The 22049-nt window shown below is 41.0% G+C and overlaps 1 protein-coding gene across 1 annotated transcript in view; it reads left to right on the forward strand.

Moving 5' to 3' along the window:
* CAPN7 (calpain 7) overlaps window positions 1-20434 on the forward strand; it is a 35909-nt gene extending 15475 nt beyond the window's left edge. Inside the window, exons 9-21 of the mRNA XM_024194486.3 lie at window positions 856-949; window positions 3069-3215; window positions 5105-5211; window positions 6649-6769; window positions 7053-7197; window positions 9678-9777; window positions 11532-11667; window positions 12287-12362; window positions 15037-15182; window positions 17148-17210; window positions 17860-17990; window positions 19632-19724; window positions 19809-20434. Of these exons, the coding sequence (XP_024050254.1) occupies window positions 856-949; window positions 3069-3215; window positions 5105-5211; window positions 6649-6769; window positions 7053-7197; window positions 9678-9777; window positions 11532-11667; window positions 12287-12362; window positions 15037-15182; window positions 17148-17210; window positions 17860-17990; window positions 19632-19724; window positions 19809-19953 (1504 nt within the window). The 3' untranslated portion in view covers window positions 19954-20434. The remainder of the gene's footprint in view (window positions 1-855; window positions 950-3068; window positions 3216-5104; window positions 5212-6648; window positions 6770-7052; window positions 7198-9677; window positions 9778-11531; window positions 11668-12286; window positions 12363-15036; window positions 15183-17147; window positions 17211-17859; window positions 17991-19631; window positions 19725-19808) is intronic.
* Window positions 20435-22049: the final 1615 nt, after the last annotated feature.

Consider the following 22049-nt stretch of genomic DNA (forward strand, 5'->3'; position numbering starts at 1 on the left):
TACGTCACTGGAATTTGTGCTGCTCAGCACTTCTGAAAATGAACCCACCTTTTCGTACATGCTGAATATGGTTTTTGAATCTTCACTTTAGACACCCATGCTTGGAAAATTTGGCCATTTGGGGGGATTTTTTTTATTTCACTTTTATCTCCCTTAATCATGCTTCATTCACTTGTTTTCACTCTTTACTATGCCAACTGCTGTACAGTACGTGCCACATTTTACCTCTTGCTTCAGCATTGATGTTAAATAGAATTGAGATATTGTTATCAACTAAAGTCCTGATCCTGTGATGAACTCCACATGGGCTTAGCAGTCTGTCACATGGAGCCCACTGTGGGATCAGGGCCCAAGAGTTTTTGAAATTTTGTTTTAACCAAATTAGTTTTTAGCAGTATTTTGCCCAAACCACTGCCATTTGTCTTTTTATTACCTTATCCCTCGGGCAATGGTCTCTTAAAACCTTAACTTCTTCACTCATGGTCTTTGATTTGCAATGCATACAAATATTGTATGTATTCAGAAAGATATATAACATTGCTCGAATGGTAAAATATACAGTTGCATGCATTTATTTTGTTCAATTATCTATGAATGACTAGCTGACTGAGTGGGTGACTGCAGAAAGTATGAGGTATACAGATCTTGTTCGAAATATAAATTAAAACAAGAAAATTTAGTTACATTTCTCATGCTGTGATTCACACACATTCTAGTAATTTGAGATGGTGACATGCATTTTTAAATTCCAAAAATAGATCCAATTAATGTAACGTTTTTTTAAACATCAGGCAGTATGTATACATACAACACATTGTTCAGATATATTATAATTTCTTTTTCTTTTTCTAATAGCATAATTTACCCTCAGAATAAAAAAGGAGAACCAGAGTATAATCCATGTGGAAAGTACATGGTAAAACTTCATATCAACGGTGTCCCTAGAAAGGTAATTAGCTTTAAGGAGAGTAGTATGATTATTGGATAAGCTAACTACCTTGAAAGTTCTTTCTGTTTCATTGTGAAGCTGTGTTTTATTTCTCAGTAAGAATTCTAGATGTACATTTGTTGGAAAGCATGTGCAATTATTACACCTTGCTACATTTCATTTTGGTTACATAATAATGTGTAATATAGCATAGGTGCCTGACCCTGTAAAGATGCTGTGACACTCTGGGGATCAACACAGAGCAGTAAGGGGTTTTGCCCTGTAACCCTGGGTGCTGCTGTTCTGTGCTGCTTTTATTCAGACAGTGTGCTTTGTAGCACAGTAGCCTTACCCTGACTTTCACCAGCCTGGTTACTCCTTGGAGGGTGACATCAACACCCTTGCAGATCCAAGTTCTCCCCCAAAACGGCTTTCTCTGCAGTGCTCAGCCCCTCTTACTGTAGCACCACAAAACATTATCACATTTGCTGCGCCTTTAAAGAGACAGTACGCAACAGCTTATTCACTGGGGTTGACAAACTCTCCACTTCAATCAAAGCACTGAGTTGGTTTGTTGTAAAAGTAAAACAAGTTTATTAACAAATGGAGATAGGTTTAAGTTATGCCAAGTATAAGCAATAAGGATAGAAATAGTTTCAAACAAACAAGTAAAAATACACCTCTCAGACTGAAACTCAACAAACTAGAGTCTTTGGTTCAAAGAAGTTTTCTCACCACTGTCATTCTTCCAGCATGCCTGGCCCGTTATTTAGCCAGGACCCAGCACATGGAGCTCAAAGCACTTGATTTCTTTGCCTCCTTAGATGAAGGATAACTTAGGGGTTCAGTAAACCTTTGAAATATATTCTTAAGTGTATCCCCAGGTAAAGTAGCTTTCCCTTGCTGAGTGTAGACACCATGCTTTCTGGCCTAGACACCATGCTGACTTCACCCTCTACTTGTGATTTTTTTACAGTGCAAATGATCTTTCTGCAATCTCCAATACAAATGAATAGCCCACTGTCCTTGTCCACACCTGGCTTGAGGTGGCATCCCCTTTCCTTTGTCTGGAAAAACTTGTTTATCAACTTTCCCTGACGTGCCTGATTTAAACACATTTTAGTTACGCATTTCCAGCACCTCTGTATACGTGGTTGTAGATTAACCATACATCACACAAGAATATTAAGGGTCAGTGAGTTATTACATGACACCTCTTAAATAAATATCATGCCAACTATAGTGTGTGAGGTGTGTTGAGCAGGTTAGGCCAGCTGAGTTTTACATAGCAGCTGTGCTCTCCTACGGTAACACCTGCATGTAAATATCCTTACTCACGTGAATGAGTCCCATTGAAGTCACTGGGGCCACTCAGGAGAGTAAGGTTACTCACATGCAAGTTTGCGGGGTTGTGCCATAAGTTTGTGCTTCATTAATGGTCTGTACCAGTGACAGATTAGTGTCATGATGAGGCTGAGATATTTTCTTTGTGGAGCCATTACAGACCATTTTTGGAGTAAAAACTCACACACTATTCTGCCTAATTTAAAACAGAGATTTTAATAGTTTCAAAACCACCGTCATGTGGCTGCTTCTTTCAAGAAAAGGAAAAACTACAAACAATCGAATGAAGGAACTGGAATAGCAGATGTGATGAAGTCTGAGGCCATCTTCCCTTTGGACAAATATAACTATTCATATTTCTGATTGACTGGGTGAGGGGGTTTTGTTAGACTTTTCTATACATTTAATAATAATAATACCTAGCTTATGTATAGACCTTTTCATCAGTAGATCTCAAAGTGCTTTACAAAGTTGGTCAATACTATTATCCCCATCTTACAGCTAGAGAAACTGAGGCACAGAGTGAAGTGCCTTGTCCACGGTCACCCAGCCTGCTGGTGGCAGAGCTCAGAATAGGATCCAGGTCTCCCAAGTCCCAGTTCAGTGCTCTATCCACTAGGCTACACTGCTATTATGAATTAATTGTTGTGTTTTTAAGTCGAGGAACAATGTTTAGTTTCCTCGCAATCTGAAAGCAGCTATATGAAATAGAATGAGCTTCTGAGGATTTTCATCTTTTGAGAAAAGTTTGTTTGAATTATCACTTTTATGATAATTTGTTTGCTTATTTGCTCAGGTGATAATAGATGACCAGTTACCTATAGATCACAGTGGAGAACTCCTTTGCTCTTATTCCAACAATAAAAGTGAATTGTGGGTATCCCTGATAGAAAAAGCTTACATGAAGGTCATGGGTGGATATGATTTTCCTGGATCAAATTCTGTGAGTACCAGATTATTCTTTGCAATAGGCAAAAATGTCCATGTAGATCATCCCATAGCACATAGCTTTCCTTCAAATGAATAGTGATGAGATCTAAATGAATTGTCTGAGGAGAGGAATGACTTTTCTTTTGTATGTTGCTGTCTGGGTTTATTTTTATATATAGATTTTAAAAGTTATTTTGATGATTTTAGTAAATATAAATTAAGTTGCTTTTAGCATCTCTTGGATCACATACGCTAGAGACCATGGTCCCGATCTTGCAAATGCTTACACACGTGCTTAACTGGATTCAGTAGGAATAGTCCCATCAAAAGGGATTTCAGTGAGACTGCTTGTGGGTACAGTTACACATGAGTAAGTCTTTTAAAAAATAGGCCCCAAACCTGCAAAGTACCTATGTTTATTTTGAGAAGTTTCATTAGGGCTCTTGTATGTTTCATAAAACCATAGTTTTGTGTCTTACACTAATAACCCTTTTGGTCTCTAATGCCATTTGTATAATAAGTAAAAGAGACAATCTCCCTTATTAAGTTGAGGAATTGGCTAGGGGAGGAGCACATCAATCATTTTAGTGCTCTTATGCACATGGTGAGAATGGGTACATGTGTAACGTAGTATTATTTGATAGAATAATACTAACATACATAGTTATGTAACTTGGTATTCATAACTTGCATCTGAAGAAGTGAGGTTCTTACCCATGAAAGCTTATGCTCCCAATACTTCTGTTAGTCTTAAAGGTGCCACAGGACCCTCTGTTGCTTGGTATTCATATAGTAGTTTCTTTAGCAACCACAACATTTTATATAATGCTCAAGTTTAATCTGAGAAGCAAAACACTTGCAACAAGAACTGGATCGATTTTGCTGATCCAAGCAGACTTTGGTCTCTAATCACATGAAGAAATGCTTCCTAACATTTGAACTCTCGCAGCATATTTCTCAGTTCATACCAAAGTTCACGCCTGATGATGTCCTGAAAACCAGACTTCATTGCTTTTTACTTTGGTTGCTCATCTTCTTTTGAGCTTTTGGGTAGGTTATCGGGAACTTTCTCGTTGAATTTGGTTTTGTATAGAGAGTAACAATAGTGTAGATTTTTCTAAGTGTGTTCAAGTCATTACCATGACACACAATTTCAGAGAATAGGGAAGTTGTCAATGACAAGGAACAACTTGACTTCTAGCATTTGTTTCAATGAAAGATAGAAACTCCAGCTCTTGACAGTATGTCTCCTCCTTTGCATAATCAGAGAAGCATTTCCCAATGCCTGCACCGGATGTGTTGCTCTCCAAGGCCTATCTGTCAGTACTGGCCTTAGACAAGTTGGGAGGCATTTCTTTGCGCTTTCATAACCCTGCTTATTTGGGAGAGGGAATAGGGGAAAAAAGACCTTTTTTTTCTAAGTATTTTTGGGAGAGTGAAGCCCAGTATTGTGCTTGTAAAGTGCACCACTGCTAGTTAAATTGAAATTGCTTTTATTGTGCAGGCCTTTTCACCATGTAAAGCTAGTTGTGTCTTGGAGACCAGCTAGAGTAAAAGCTGAACTATTGAAGGTGCACTTTGTGGCAAGACTCGACAGAGGCTTGTTTTGGGACCTCACTCTGCGAGTACTGGGAATTTGAAACCATGAGCTTGAAACACTAATAATTGTACTTTAAAAAGATACCAGTGAACAGTACTGATTATCAAGCCACTTGTTTGAGAAAATCATTTTCTTATGCTTAAGCACAGGCTAGTCTAATGAAAAATTGCTCTCATAAGTGTTATGAGGCTGGTGCAAAATAGCTCTGTGTACAATATGAACTAAATTAATAGAAGGCATTTTAAAATACACTTAAAGGTAGCTTAATGTGTCTCTTATGACCAAATATGCTTGCATTTCAGAACATTGATCTCCATGCACTGACTGGCTGGATACCAGAGAGGATTGCTATGCACTCAGACAATCAGGCTTTCAATAAGGACAGTTCTTTCAGAATGCTCTATCAGAGGTAGAAGTTTGTTCTTCCTTGGTGACAGAAGATGCTCTTCGTGAAACAGATGCGTTAATGATATGAAAGTGACTAAAAACGTGATGGTCTTTGTCACTAGCTCTCAACACAAGCATTGTGGTCCTACTACATCTGATCCTTCATAGCCCCTCTCTGCACTCTCCTTTGAAATCCGCTGGAGAAATAGGTTATTAATGGTTTTGACATCAGAGGCTAATGGAGAAACAAGGGGGCTCTGTTAATAGATGGAGAACTGGATCCCCATCTCTAGCAGAACTGTAATTTAAAAAAAATAATAATCCCTCTTCCCTGCCAATGGTGGGGGGGCGGGAGGGGGAGAGAGTGGGAAATGGGGAGTGGAAGTTGAATCCTCCCATGGGCTAGATTCAGGAGGAAGCAGGAGCCAGAGAAAGGAGGATGGATTTCCCAACTATGCAGCATGAAGCTGACTTCAGAGTGGAAACAGGTGTGGTGAGGTTACTCTAATAGTGCCACCAGAGTCCTTACTAACTGCCCAACCAGTAGATCTCCTGTGGAGGAGCACAGAGGTGCTCTGTACCTGTCAGGACCATGATACTAACCTGGGGCTTAGTATATCAATCCTGCTGTCGTGATACGTGTGGCCTAATTATGTTTTTCAGCTGCAGGCGTTGTTCCTTTTTCCCCACCCCAAATTAAGAAAAGTCTTATTTAGCCAACCACTTTCTCCTCATTGTCAAGGAAGGCAGAGCGCCAACATGATGGGAAAGGGATCTCAGCTTGGCCAAAGCATTAAAACAAGCAAACTCTGTACACCTAACACACAACCTCACATTTTCTTCAGTAGATTTGTGACCTCCTAGTAGGTTGACAGTCACTCTTACGATCTGTTTCTCTGTATTTAGGCATTGGGGGGGCTAAATTTTCAGACACTACAGACCTACACTGATGTTAAACCAGCATTTGTACACACAAACTGATGTAGGAATATGGAAGCATGTACTTTTCACCCTCTGGTTCTTAGAAAATTTGCCCCCAAGATCATAAGTGCAGAGACTTGTGAATTTCAGTTTGATGTATATAGCGATTGACTAGCATCAAAGGATCGAACAATGTGTTAAGTAGAAGATTTATTTCACTGAGCGGCTTTAATAAATGATATTGTCAGTGTAAGACTGAATCTGACATGTTGTTTTCATGACAACAGTAATTTTCCTACTAGAGCCTGATCTTAAATGTTGAAAAGTAACAATTATACCTTCTTTTATTGAGCTTGTACAAATAATTTCTGTCTCCTTCAGAAAAGATTACTTGCACTCCAGGTTTGTAAAGTTGGGTCTTAACAATACCACAATTTGGAAGTAGAGAGTTTAGTGTTCAATAAATGTAATAATATTACACTGGTCATTTTACATGTGCTAATAACCTAAACTAAGCTTCCTTAATTTTCCCCTCCAGATTTCACAAAGGCGATGTCCTTATCACAACAGCAACTGGAGTGATGTCTGAAGAGGAAGGAGAGAAATGGGGTTTAGTTCCAACCCATGCATATGCTGTTTTGGATATTAGAGAATATAAGGTATCCAGTAAAACAAGAAGCTTTGTAGTGGGTGCTTTCTACATACCTGTCATCAGTTGTAATAGATGGTGGATTTAAACATGATTGTCCAGTGACAGTGGAGTTTTGCTCAAAGACGGGGCTTGAAATCTTTTTCTTGCTCAAGAGCTTTATCAAGTTATTCCCAAAAACGTAACACTGTATTTCCTTCAGTGTTTAGTTTGTGTATCTATTAGGTAAGATTAACAATATGTTCGCTCTTATCCTGACAAGATAAATCAGGCGATTTTTTTTGTTTCTCTAGGGGCTTCGATTCCTCCAGTTGAAAAATCCCTGGAGTCACTTACGCTGGAAAGGAAGATATAGTGAAAATGATGTGAAAAATTGGACCCCAGGGCTACAAAAATACTTAAACTTTGATCCTCGAACAGCTCAAAAAATAGACAATGGTAAAATGAATTTAAAAGATGTCGTCAAGTCAAAAAGAATCATACTTCTGTTTGACTTTTTTTTGTTTGTTTACTTATGTTACAAGTAACATTTAAGGATACTATCACTAGAAGATTAGGAAAAAAGACCTCTTGTCAATTTGAGTAATTGAGAGCAGGTGTGTGTGGGGGGGGGAGGGGGGCAGTTTCCTTGTTTTTGTGGGTCATTCACACAGCAAAGGGGGAGACGGGACAATAAACAAGACTGTAAAGCAAAAAAAAATGGCAAAGGCAGGTAAGAAGTACCTGATATTACTTTAAACTCATGTTTCAAAATTGACTAGATTTGAATAGAGTGGGTCATTTAATATATTTTAAATTTAAGAGGTTATTTCTTAGTATTAGCTTCTATTTTCCTTTTTTTAATCATGGGATTTTGGCCATCCTTAATACTTCATAACACATACTGAGAAACCTCATAATACCATTTACTAGTACGTGAGTGGACTCTTCAGTACTTCATTAGCTGTTTTCCTAGCATTCAGAAATACATATTCATACACTCCTTGTAAGGAATGTTTTATTTCCTTTCGCCCAAGAGATCCGTGATGTCTGTAATGGGGACTTGAAGATTTTCTCCCTGTGCTACACTTTAATGTACACAAATCTTTAGTTGCATGCACTTGTTGACTGGATGACTATAAGTTGCTGAGATATTTCTTTGAGCCCAACCGGACTACTACATAATTATGTAGAGAGATTGCTTGAGCAATACCAGGCACTGTCTTGTTACCCCATCTTCCCCCAGGTAGAACTAATGCACTGCATCAAGGAAAGCAGCATGGGTTTCCCATTTGGCAGGGCAAAATGCTGCCACTAGATCAGGCAGTTCCCAAATGCTACAATAGCTGCTCCACTTTGGAAATACAATGTAGTTTTTTTCCCTCTATGCTAACAGTTGTCTCTTGTCTCCCCACTGTAACTAATTAACCCTTTTTGGGTCTGGTGTCATATATTTTTTTACAAAACGATGGATGCAAAGGCACTGAGATTCCATGTTGATGAGTGTGGTGTAAATAGCTAGGTGGAAAAACATTATTTATTAGCAGAAAGTAATTCCATCCTGACACTGGCTTTATAATCTTCAGGTAGGATAGCTAGTTATTCATTTATTAATGCATCACTTGACAGTACTTGGATTTAAATCCCTGGGTTCTGTAAAGGGATTGTAAAGATGTTACTTTTTATGATTGGATTGGTATCTGACTAGTCTTGGTATCAAAATGTACAGTTGCGATGACACTGGATATTCTTTGTACTGTAAGTCTGAACTACATCTGTATTAGCAGCTTGTGTTACAGTGCTGTGAGCATATGGAGAGTTCAAGGAGCAGGATTTCAATAGCTTGTAGTAGTGTTGGCTGTGGTTGCAATTGGGGCGCTGGGGAGAGGATAATAATTGCCAGTGAATATTGTAAAGATTGTATAATATTGTAAAGCAAATTCCAGTGTGCTAGAGCTCACCCAAATGGATGTTAAGTGGAATGCTAGGGAAAGATCTCAAACAATGCCATGTGTACTTTCCTCTCAGAGTAAGAGCTTGTTCTGCTGGACAAGTGATGTCCCTTCTCTGATGGACCTTCAGTTAAATAGGTAGAAAACAGTGAGCTAGATTACCTAAACTGGAGGTTACCTATTAATTATATCTAATTTTTCAGAATCCTAAGAAAGTAGGGGGCAGTACAGAAGTGGTTAACATTGCCACTCTTAGGAGGGCACAAGGATTACGGCTTTTGCTCATCACTTAAAAATGCAAAATATTCTTTCTTCTGAGGACAGGGCCGGCTCTAGGATTTTTGCTGCCCAAGGCAAAAACAATTTTGGCCGCCCTCCCCCCCCCGTTTTTTAATTACCCCACCCCCGGCCCCGCCTCTACTCCGCCCCTTCCCTGCCTCCTCCCCCCTCGCCCTCAGAGCCCCCGAGCCGCCGCGGCGTGCAAAACACCTGATTCGCGCGCCGCTGCTCCCCCTCCCTCTCAGACTTGAGAGCCTGGGAGGGAGGGCGAGTAGCGGCGCGCGAATCAGCTGTTTCGCGCGCCGTGGCAGCAGCAGAGGTGAGCTAGGGCGGCCGGGGCACATTTTTAGGGGCGGCATTCTGACGCCGGCCATGCCGCCCTAAAAATGTGCCACCCCAAGCACCAGCTTGTTTTGCTGGTGCCTAGAGCCGGCCCTGGCTGAGGAAAAGCAAAGGCCTAACTGATCAGCAGAGACAGTGACCAGATGGTGTCTCAGAGGTCAACTTCAATCTCTTTTGGTTTACCAAACTGGCCTATTGTGGAGGTTGTTTGTAGACGGGAAGATGAACAGCGTGGACATTTGTATTCAGGTTTATGAGAATGGATTTTATACAAACCTTGGCGCTTGTGTGTAATTAGGGTCCTGCAAAATGTGTAGAGCAAAGATATTTTTCAAGCAAACAATGAAAAATGTGTTTCCTTTGTAGGGATTTTCTGGATTGCCTGGGAGGATCTTTGCCAGTATTACGATGTTATTTATTTGAGCTGGAACCCAAGTCTTTTTAAAGAATCAACGTGTATTCACAGGTTGGTCCAACAGAAAAGATTGAAATGTTAAGATCTACAACATAGTCATATTAATTTGAAGTTTGAAACAACAATATTGATGTGGCATTTTCCTTCTTTCCTTTCTCCTCATCAGTCCCCAATTTATGAGCATTGGTTGGAGACCAGTCTCTTCATTCAGAGCCTGACATCCACTTTAAAATCCATGGTCCAGATTCTGTTCTTTATCCCGCTCACATAAATGCAGTGTAACTCCACTGACCTCAGTGCTAACTGCTGGGCGATTGGACTTGTAGCCTTCTGCATCTTCCATCCATGCTTTCCTTGAATAGTCTGCTGAGGGGTGCTTGAAGAATAGGGCAGTTACTTTTACTTATCCCATGTCCCTGGGAAGTTAATATGTAGCCTGGGCAATGCACACAGTCTCTCCCAGATAAACTGAGAATATTTGCACTTTTAAAAATCACTGAAATTATTAACTTGGGATGGATGAGTCCCATGACCTTACCCATAACTCTGCATTTCAGCATTCACTGTCATAAGTCATCTTCCTTGTCCATTGATTTGATCACATCGCTCCCTATCCTCTGTCGCATCAAATTCTGGCTTCTTATCACTCCCTTCTAAGCTGTGTGTAACTCTGTCTCTCCTTACTTCTCTGAACTCCTCTCACTTTGTGTTACCAGCTCCACTTTGCCAATATTCTCGCCCTGTTGGCCCATGTATCAGATTCACACAAATCCCTTCATGCCTTCTTCTGTGCCACTCACTGGCTGTGCATGGTACAACTTTTGCAAAGGCTCTTGCTGTATCCACATTTAACTCAGTTGTGAAGACCCACTTCTGCTGTGCTGCCTACAGCAAGACTCTTTTTAATGTGTATATTAAGTAAATCAGAAAGGAAAATATTGTTTCCAACTTCCCAAGTGTCTGGCTGTCCATATATTGTTGGGGACTGTTCCTCCTCTGTCAGGAAAGCACCTGGCACATAGTGGCCATTACCATAAAGGTGTAACAGTAATAGTTGGGACCCGCTAGCTGATAACGCAGCATTCCATGGATCACATCTGAGTAAAGTGGAAAAAATTAATTCTAGACGAGAAAAGAGCCTGTATGTCTATGTTCATCCCCACAGTGTTCTGGGCTTTTTAGTGAAGCATTAATCCCCTTCTGTTGTTTTTCACATCAAGCATCCTCCTCCAGGCAACACATGAGGTAGTGTGAAAGCTTTGAAATTATGATTCAAGCTGATGCTGGTCCAAAGGTGGAGCTGCTAATTAAAACTAAAAAGCCCCCTCTGTGTATAAAATTGGAGAGACCAATGTGTGTAGATTTTTGGATCTAGCCATATTTTAATAGCTTTTAAACAGTCCTACAGTTACAGAAAGCACAGGTTCCCTTCCACGTGCCAGCTTTTATGCCATACATGGCAGTAACTCATTACCCCGTGGGTGTTTCCCTAAATCATGGTTTTTGCTTTTATAGTGTTTTGTGCATGGTCTTATTATTCATGGTGCTGTTCCTATTCAGCGTTTGTTCTGCAGCACAGCCATCTGTAAAATAAAGTGTTAGGGATAGTGTTTCTCACAGCTGTGCTTTGTAACCATTGTCATGCTTATGGCTAGAAGTTACGCAGGTTTGAGTGGGAAATCATTTAGCTTCTGTTACTTAGTTTTCCTTAAGTAGGAGTGGTATCACTTCCAGGCAGGATTTGCAGTTACTTTTAGAAATATGAATTAGTATCTTATTCATCAACCTATTATTATTACTTTTAGTACTTGGGATGCAAAACAAGGCCCTGTGAAAGATGCCTACAGCCTGGCTAATAATCCACAGTACAAACTGGAAGTACAATGTCCACAAGGTGGAGCTGCTGTCTGGGTTCTGCTCAGCAGACACATTACAGACAAGGTATTAAATTCTTCTTCTGACTAATATAATACTATTTTTCCTGCAGATTTATTACAATTGAGAAATAGTCAGATCTGGGTACAAGATTGTCTGTCTGATTCTCTAGATCCTAGTGAACCTCACTGTATGTCTTTGTCAACTGCAGAAGTAGTGGGGAATTCAGATCATGGTACATAAGTGTATGTCATACAGCTTCTGTTCTGCCCTAATCATGGGGTTTAATTAGTTCATTATGGTAGGATGTATGTAATCTCTCTAACAGTTTTTATTCATATATTTTAAATAAACTTGTTATGAAATTACTTCTACTCCTGTAAGCTGTCGCGCTGTAGCGTAGACGTGTTACTGCTGTAGAAGGATTTTTTTTCTATCACTAGTAAATCCATCCCTAATCAGGCCTAAGAGCAATATACTAGAGGCCTGATCTGTTCTCAGTGAAGTCCTTGGCAAATTCTTTACTGGCTTCCATGGGAGCTGGAATAGGCACCTCAGTAAATATAAATGCCAAATCAAGCCACATTGCTAATACAAAAGCAGCGATGAAATATGCATTTGAATTACACAATGCATTAGTAGTAATTTCTGGATCTGTGTTCAACTCATTTTAATATCTTTTTAGGATGACTTCGCACGCAATCGGGAATTCATCACAATGGTTGTGTACAAGACTGATGGGAAAAAAGTTTACTATCCAAGTATGTGTGTTTTTTAGATGTCAAAGTGATGCTCATGAGTGGATGAAGACTTGCTAACTTTTTTAAGCTGGTTAGAGTCATTCATGAATGGGAAACCCCAAGTCTGAAGGGGTGAGGGAGGATTCAGACTTCAGTGTGGTCAGTTGGGCTCTGATTGACCAACCAATAAAGTCTCAATGTATACTTTGGTCTGCTTCCATTGTGGAGAGTCCTAAGGGGCTCAGTCCTGCCCTCGGATATACAGAAATCCATTGCTGCTTAAACAGGCACAGTTTTTATATCTATTTCTCTTGTAAAACCAGCTACTGTGCCTGCACAGACAGAGGGTAGTGAATATTAAAAGCGAAGTGACAACGTGCTCCTGATTATCTAAAGGCACAATCATTCCCTACTTTTGTGGAATAAAAAACAACAACAAGAAGTGGAACTTTTTTATGGCTATTTGCATTGAGTGGAAGCTGTGGGTGCTCAGCACCACTGATAAATGCCGTTTATTTAAAGATCCAATTCAGCAAAGCTTTTAAATCTATACCTAAGGATGTACTTGGAGATAGGCACATGTTTCAGTGCTTTACTGAGTTAAGGTGAAGTGTTTAACTATGGATTTACATTGCCTAACTTTAGCCGCCCAAAATTGAATGCCTTGGCTGTGGTCACTATGGGCTAACTCCTGCTTGCCTTGAAGTCAGTGGGACTATTTGTATGGCTTTGCCTTCATTGCAATAATAGGTGGGGTTTCTGTATCAAGATAGCTAACTGTAAAACCCTAGAGCCGATGAGGCACAGGTAGTTTTCACCTTGATATAGCAAGTCAAGGTCCAACCCAGGTGCGAGGGTATAAAGTTGATCTTGACTTGATATTTCAAGGTAGAAACTACCTGTGCCTCATCTCCACTGACATCAAACTAGTGATCTCAATGTACAAACCCCACCTCTTATTGCAGTGAAAACAGTCTAAGGCAATCAGGACTAGGCCCATTGTTGGTTACAGCCAGGCAGTTCCCTGTGTAAAACAGAATTTGAGGTTGGATTGCTGGTGGCTCTTCATGCCCTTTAGAGGAAAGGTTAATTATACTAAAACACTGCCTTTTTGGTTTTACTGCAGCAGTTGTTAGTAAGGGCAGAGCCCATCATCTGCCAACTTGTTCAGTGAACTCTGCCAACAAGTTCCTCTTTGATTCCAGGCTGTGTTTCTGCAGTGAAGGTCCTTTGGGACCTAGGCAGATTGTCATCCATTTTTGCAAGAGCTGATCTCATTAAACATGTTTGTGTTCCTCCCTGCTGTATCGGAGACATCTTCTGATGTGACTAGCACTAGCAGCAGCACTTATGTGGTGTATTAGACCAAAAAATATTCTCACTGAGTGTCAGTGCATTTGTACAGTGGAGGAACTGAAGGTTTAATCTGTGTCTGAAAGATCTACAAGGGATTTTCCAAAGAAGCTGTTTGACCTCTTACTTTCAACAAATGATCTGTCCAGGTTTTGTTTTGTTTTATGGCCCAGTTTTTTTAACGGAGCTTTCAAACTGACAGAGTCATCAAACTGCTTTAAAATACTCTTTCCACTGAAACTGGGAATTGCAACAGATTTGTAAAGCTGCAATATTATTTCACCCATCTGTTAAAAATACAGTTTAATCCTTTGGCATGGAGAGGTGGATTTCCCAATGCTAAGCTTCAATTTATTTTCTATTAATCCCTTTCCCTTCCCCCTCTCCCCCCACACAGTTAAAAAGAACAGAGTCCCTTGTCAAGAGAATGAAGGGCCTGATCCTGGACCTATTGAAGTCAGTGACTAGATTCCCATTGATTTCAGTGGAACAGAAACAATCCTGAAAAGAACCAAGGTGCCTGTAAGAGGCTGAATATTCCTGAAAGGTTCTTAAGCATTATCTGTCAGATTATGTCACTGTATTATGTAGCTATAGTAAAGCAAACATTCAGACTGCAGCTATGTGGGTAGATAAGGGAATGCCGTCTACAGTTGAAAAGTTAGAAATGTACTGTGTCCTCTCTTCTAGGAGAGTGGGGGTGGGAGGAAAAGGGGAATTGAAAAAGAGAAAATCTAGCATGTTAGGAAGCTTTACTCTGAAAAGCTTTGGACACTTCCACAGCCCAGATCCAGTCTTTTGATTCCCTCCCAGCAGGGAGCCTCCATAAGGAACTCATCACAGGAAAAAGTTTGAGGGTCTCTTCCCCTCAAATATATTTTAATTTAAGATTCTGGGTCTTATTTAATTGTCTACTTAAAATCACAGTAGGACTCTCTCTAGAGTAAAGCTATTGGGCCTGATCTACTCCCATTGAAGTCACTGGAAGTTGGATGAGGCCTGTGATGCAAGAAAAGGGCATTAGGCTGCATTTCCCAATGCATCCTGAAAAGGCATCTATGGCACAATGAGTGGATGCCATATCATACCCAATTCCCAGACACTGTTTGTTTGGAGTTGCTCTTGAAAGCCTTTTGAGTGTTTCATCTGTGAAAGTGGAAGATATTGTTATTTTTACAGTTAGCTAGGCTGGGTGTAGCTTGTATTCCTGTGTCACCAGCTTGTTGCCAGCAGAATGAGTTTCCTGGCATAAAGCCCAGTAATGAGGCAGAATGGATAGAAATTTTCACCACTGCTGGGGGGTTTTTTGGTGGTGAGGAAACATGCATCTCTTTCTTTCCAGCTGATCCTGCCCCATATATTGATGGGATTCGGATCAACAGTCCCCACTATCTGACCAAGATAGCGCTGACATCGCCAGGGTCCCATACGTTTACACTGGTGGTATCCCAGTATGAGAAACAGAACACGATCCACTATACTGTCAGGGTATGTACTATAGAGAAACTACAATCATATTATAAGCGGAGTATTGAATTCAGTGGGAAAACATAGCAAAGAGAAAATCCTCCCCATTGGTAAGAGTGATGGGAAGTGTCTGTTGATCCTGGGGACGGTTTTCAGATTTTTTTTTTTAAATTGATTGCCCTATATTTCAAAGTACTTATTTTTCGATGAATATAGTTGTTTTTGGAAGGGGTCGGGGGAAGATGTGAATCATGGACAGGACGCACTGGAGAAAGGGAAGCACTGTGTAGGTGCTCTAGTGCATATCTATAGAGCAGCTAGGAGCTGTGATTCCTAGCTCAGATAGACAGACACACACACTAGCTCAGCTTTGGCTAAGGTGCTAAAAATAGCAGCGTGGCCATGATGGCACAGGCAGCAGCTCAGGCTAGCTGCCCAAGAACATACCCAGGGGGTCAGGTGGGACTACATGCAGGTGGCTAACCTCTCTGGCCACGCTGCTATTTTTAATGTGTTAGCTGACCTATAGTGTGTATGTCTTCCTGAGCTGGGAATCACACCTCCAGCTGCTGTGTAGACATACCCATATATGGATCTCCATCTAGTGAGGGCAATACAGTCTCAGTTCTTGCGTGCAGCGCTTTGTTACATTACTGCAGTCCAGAAACTCTCTCGATCATAATCTTATAATTAGACTAGGTTAAAAAGATGAAAGTATTTTTGTTTTATTTCCTCAGCTAAAATTAAACATCTGCTTCAAGGTAAAAGGCTCTAGCACTGGCTCATCATTGCACTACCCAGCCTTCATCCACTTCATATTTCAGTAAAGATGGTTTAAAGTATTTTCTTCCCTAAATCCTCACGTACACAGTAATCCGAATGAAAGGTCATCCTGTAACTGACAAATTCTATGCTAATGTGTTACGCATTTCCTTTGCCACTACAGAAAATAAGACAGTTCGCACCCTCTCCCCCTACATTCTTTACGCTATAAAAATGTGACCTGGAATTGGATGCAGTTCAGTTATGCTTCCCCAGTGCACCTCTGCCTTACCGGACTTCACTACAGGCCACTTTGACAAGCACTGGTGGAAACGGAGGACTCTATTGCTATTGTTTTGCACCTGTGTTGAGCTCTGCATTTAAAATGACTAGACTGCTCACAAACAATGAGAGATGAGCTGTGTTCTCAAACAAGTATTGTATGAGGAGGACATAGTTCAGAGCAAACAACTGCCCCTTATTTCACTACTCAAATACTAATCTCAATCCCCACCCAAAAGCATTCTGGGGGAAGGGAGGGCAGTGGAGGATAATGGTTGGAGCCCAAGCACTGTAGCCCCAGTCACCCCATGGTGACTTTACATATCAAATACACAAACTTTGAAGGGCATGTTATTGTGGGTGGTATCTGCTGTTTCCCAGTACTCACTGGGCAGAAAGTGCTTCTGGTTCTCGTAATATCACCAGCCTTTTCTTGTCCATACGTAATCTGCTTGGTGTCCCTCTGCTCTGCACACTAAACACATTGAGCAGCTAGCTGGAGCTTTAGGGGAGTATGCACTGTGCTAAGTATCAGAGAGCAAATTAAAGCACCGCTATAGGTGTTCACAGTTTGCTTTGGTGAGGGGACTAGGGCTTAATAGTTGAAAGGAGTATGGGTGCCCACAACTCCGGTTCTACCCTGTGCCCTCCAACTGTTAGTAATGTTCGAAGCATCTGTTCCCCCCCCCCCCCCCCCCCCCCCCCCCCATTGCGCCAGGAAGGGAAATAGGGAATGTTCTCTTTTTGTATAGACCATTATATTGTACAAATTAGCTGATGTCAGTCTGCATCTTTTACCTATTGGAGACAGATAGGGACTCAAGAGCTCCACAGTTGCTGTGCATGTAAAGCCGCTTTTTTCCCATAATTATATTTTGTCATGGTTTCATACTGTAAATGCTTGGTTGATTTGTGTGACTGAATCCTTCTTCCACAATCTAGGTGTATTCAGTATGCAAGTTTACTTTTACCAAGATCCCTACCCCATACACCATTTCCAAACGGGTAAGAAATTGGATTTTCTTCCATAAATCAGTGCTTGTTGTTAATCTGCTCTGGGTGTGTGAAATTCCTGATGTTTAGAAAGAAGGTCCCTCTCGGTCTCTGGAGTTGTTTTGTATTAGTTAATTTTACATTATTTTGTTTGGTATTTTCCATGCAAAGTGAGCCTCTTGATGAAACACAAATGTATGCTTTGACTTAGAATGTCTCTATTGTGCATCCTCTACAGTAGTGTGAGTGGAATAACTTGTGAGCTTCATTTTTTATCTATACTCAGAAGCTCTTGCTCTTTTTGGGTTGTTAGAACTTGAAGGTAGTGGCCTGAATATGATCAAGGAAAATTTGAATACTGAATTGTTTAATCCAAATGAGAAGGGGTCTGAGGCTTTAAGCTAAATAGCTTTAATATTTGTTGAAGTGGAAGGCACTATGTAAAAAAAAAATTTTTTTCTAAACACTAAAAATAATTCTGATCTTGTCTATGCTGGTATAAATCAGGAACAACTATTGAAATCAGTGGAGTTACACACATCAACTGAAGTGAGAAGAATCCAGGACTTCACTTTTTTATTTCTCTGTAGTGAAACTAGAGAGAGAAAACACAAGATCTGCCTGTAATAAATAGGGCACCATCTGTTTTGTTTCTTGTCAGGTTAACGGGCAGTGGAAAGGTCATAGTGCTGGAGGCTGTGGAAACTTCAGAGATTCCTACAAAAACAACCCCATTTACCAATTTCAGCTGGAGAAGACTGGGCCATTGCTAATTGAATTAAGAGGACCAAGGTTTGTGAAGAATAAATGTTGTGTATCAGTAGTTAGAACATGAGATACAGATCAAGTGTAAGCTTTTTTTTTTTTAACTTGTCACAAACTTGAACTTTAAAGGCCACTTAATTTCCAGCTGAACCAATCTTCATTAATGGTTTTTCCCTTCATTCTCATGATTTTCAAGCAGCTTCCACTCTCCACCCAGCTGTTAAACAATGAATCATTTTTAATGTTAAGGATAACTTATCTTTCCCTCTTGAATTCTCCCCATATGCCAGAATCCTCTTTCTATCTGCTGGCTAGGGGTCAGACCACAGCTGCACCTTGCATGGCAGGGCACAGGGGGCCTGGCATGGCCCCTAGGACAGCTAGCCATGCCTGTGGCCCCTTTATCCCTGCAGTAGAGTCAATGTGCAGGAGAACCTCACCCCACCCCTGAAGGTGTGACACAAGATGTGCTTTCTCAGGCTGGCAGGCTACAGCTCATATTCTGTTTGTGCTCTAAGGCTGTGCCACTCCACACGGTCACCAACATTGAGCTGCATGCAGCTCAATGGCCTGGTTGTGCTATGACAGAATAGCCACATGCATTGAGGGAGGGATGTGTATAGCACTAGAGCACCATTCATCCTGAAAGCCCCCAAAGTATTTTATAAGCATGCCTGGGGCATTTGCCCAGCACTCACCTCTGAGGTAGCAAGTGGTAATTGTGCACCACCCCTACTGCACTGCACTCCACTTCCTAAGAACAACTTCTGCAGTTAAAACTGTAGGAGGAATTTGGGAAGGCAGACTGATGTAGACACTGAGGCTACAACCCTTACAACCAGTGCAATTGTAGTGACATTGCATGGTCACGTTAGGGCCTCTGCCTAAAATCCCATCAGAAAGACTGTTCATGTCTTCACTCCGTAACAGGTGAAGCTGTGAGTGGCAAGCCTCCTGGCCCCCACTGTCACTTTCTAGCAGAGCCCCACTAGCAGGCACCTATGCATTGTTCCTAACTGACACTAGAGGGTCAGTGTCTGGTCACTGAACAGTATTATAAGGAGTCAGGCAAGTAGGTAGGTGTTGGTTTTGGCAAAGTACTCATTCATGCTTCTTCAGGGTACATAAGCAACACTTGCTCTCTCCAAAAATGAGGATCTGTAGAAGCAGTTTCATGTAAGCCAGACTAGATTACTTACCTGTCACTAGCCTGCTGCTGCAATAACTTGGCACTTCCCTTCTGGTGCCCCTGCTCCTTGGGATTTGATTCCAGGTTGAAGGGGAGGGGGCATGCACCTCCTCTGATGTGTGTGGAGCCAACTTGTGCTCAGTTATAGAGATGCAACTTGGGGGAAATTCTATGGAAGCCAGTGAAATCTGGACCCATGTAACTTAATTTCTATGGTCTCTGCTATTCAGCATATGCACTGATCTATAAAAGCTGAAAGCTTTGCAGCCAAATACTAAATTTGTCTCTGAGTTTCTGAATGCAAGTGCTGACAAGTGTAGTTAAGTGGCAAAAATAGCCTTGCTCTAATTAAGGAGAGAAATAACTTGCAGATGTGCTAGTTGCTTGCAGATGTCTTCCAGTTATAGCTCAACTTTAATTTGGTAAATCATCTATTTGACATTTAAAACAAGGGTAATGAAATCTGTCTTTACATGTAGGCAGTACAGTGTGGGGTTTGAACTTGTCACAGTCTCTACAGTAGGAGAGCCTGGTCCCTCTGGCTTTCAGAAGAAGAGCAGTGGTGACTACAGGTAAAGCTCATTTGATTATATATACACTTTTCCTTTCTCCCTTAAATACATCTTATTAAGCTGGCATTGTATTTTTTTAATCAGATGTGGATTTTGCTACATGGAGGTGGAGAATGTACCAGCTGGAGTTTACAATATTATTCCCAGCACCTTCCTGCCTCAGCAAGAGGGTCCTTTCTTCTTGGACTTCAATAGCGCTACCCCTCTTAAGACATCACAACTGCAATGAGAGGGCACGTCTCTACATTACTTTCTAGGGAAGAAGTCAAGAGCTAGAGCAATGCCATCTCCTGAAAACACTGGGGAAATATATCCCTCAACCATTGACACAAGATGCATAAAACTACCTGGAAAAAGTAATAGCTCAGGGCTTGGGCCACCAATCTCACTGCATGAGCCACTTCAGTGTTTGCTCATGCTTTTTGCTGTGCAGCCATTAGGGTGAGAACGCTTCAGAAATTCTGATTGATGGTAAATTTTTGCGTGAAATGCTTGAATGTAAATCTTATTAATCATGTTAACAAATGGCAGGCATTAGCTTACTGCAGTTTGGCACCTTATACCTCATCAAGTTTTGAAGTCTTTCCTCTCCCCCCATAGAGGGTAGCTTAGTTCTAACAATCCTTGCTTAACTTTTACAGTAAACATTGTAGAGAAAAAGGAGGGGGTTGTGTGTACTGTTTATTTAGAGCAGGGGTTCTCAAACTGGGGCTTGGGACCTCTCAGGGGGTCATAAGGTTAGTACATGGGAGGTTGCGAGCTGTCAGCCTCTACCCCAAACCCCACTTTAGAACAGTGTTAAATATGTAAAGAAACGTTTTTAATTTAAAAGGGGAGGTCGCATAGAGGCTTGCTATGTGAAAGGGGTCACCAGTACAAAAGTTTGAGAACCCTTGAAATAATGAAGTAAAAGCCAGGGGGTGCTGTTCTGGATGTTAAAAAAGCAGAGTTGTTTATACTGCCCCTTCCTCAGATAAGAGCCATTAACAGGGAGCACACTGTAGTACAACACTCCTGTATTCTGCTGCAGTAGTTGAGCTCCTTAGCTACAGGAGCTGTTGATCAGCTTCAACAAAAAGGTTGTCATTTAAATACTAGCTCTTAAACTATCATTTCTGCAGGAGCAGGGCTTTGTGGAGTTATGATGGGAGAGAAAAGAGGCTACTCCCTTCTCTGTAATAATCCACACATCTGCAGCACTGGCATTACAGCATCACAGACAGAAGACTGCTTAAAACAGCATTCAGTCAGAGAAGCAACCTTCTTAAGCTGTAACTAGCCAAGAAGAGACCCTAAATCTGCAGCTAGTGGTGCCAACTGTCCAGGATTCTTCAGGCATTAATCTTTAATTAATGGTTGTTATGTGATGAAACCTCCAGGAATATAGCATTTGACCCTACTTCTACTGCAGTCAGTGGTAAAACATTGACACTGAGGGGAGCAAGCCTCAAAACAACCAGCAACTTTGGGTTGTTTTTTCACCAGGAGAGCACCAGTGCATGAGTTTGGGGAGATTAAGCAGTAAGATTCTCTCCCATTAAAGTTTGCTGCTGCAAATGTATCTAGCATCTTAATAGCACAGGGACACTTTTTTTTGTTTAATCTCCTGTGGTTAGACAGCAGCTTTGAGGAGAAAGTAGTTTGGAAAAAAACATTAAGATGTGCCTTTTAATTGCAGTTCTCTGAAAGACCATCTGGGTTAGGAACTGCATCATGCCAGTAACTAACTCACTGCTTATCTTCTTGGCAAGGAAGTTGTAAGATAAAAAGTAGGACAAAAACATTGATCTAAGAGCTGTCCCATTGCAGATTTTGGAGGGGTGGTGGTGGGAGGATGGAGTTTGAGGACATAGCCTAAATGATGTCCAACTTCCGTAAGTTGATCTTTATGGGCTCCGCAAAGTGGTCTCAGCCAGCTCTAAGGACAGCTGTGCAGATACAAAGCTGTATGTCCAGTTTAAAACATGTTGTGGGGGGAAGGTTTCAGCTCAGGCTTAATTATGCACATACAACTTTGCATATACAAAGGCCTGCAGCTACAGTTTAAGTCACTTACTCCATTTACAGGCCAGAAACAGTTAAAGCCCTTTAATTGTGTGTGTTGCTCCACCTGCTGCTGTTTGCACTTTAGTAATTTTTAAAAACATTAAAAAAATATTGGCCAGTCTTATTCCTTTAAAACTCTGTACAAGGCACACTGGCAGGTTGTGAAATTTTACTATTTTGCTGACCGGGAATTAAGCACAGTGACTTGCCCAAATCACCTGTTACATCATCCTCTTTTGGCTGATACTGCACAGGAAGTCAATTTTTCCCTCTGATCAC

This window comes from Terrapene carolina, unplaced genomic scaffold (assembly GCF_002925995.2).
Source record: "Terrapene carolina triunguis isolate 2854851 unplaced genomic scaffold, T_m_triunguis-2.0 Scaffold84, whole genome shotgun sequence".
NCBI lineage: Eukaryota > Metazoa > Chordata > Testudines > Emydidae > Terrapene > Terrapene triunguis.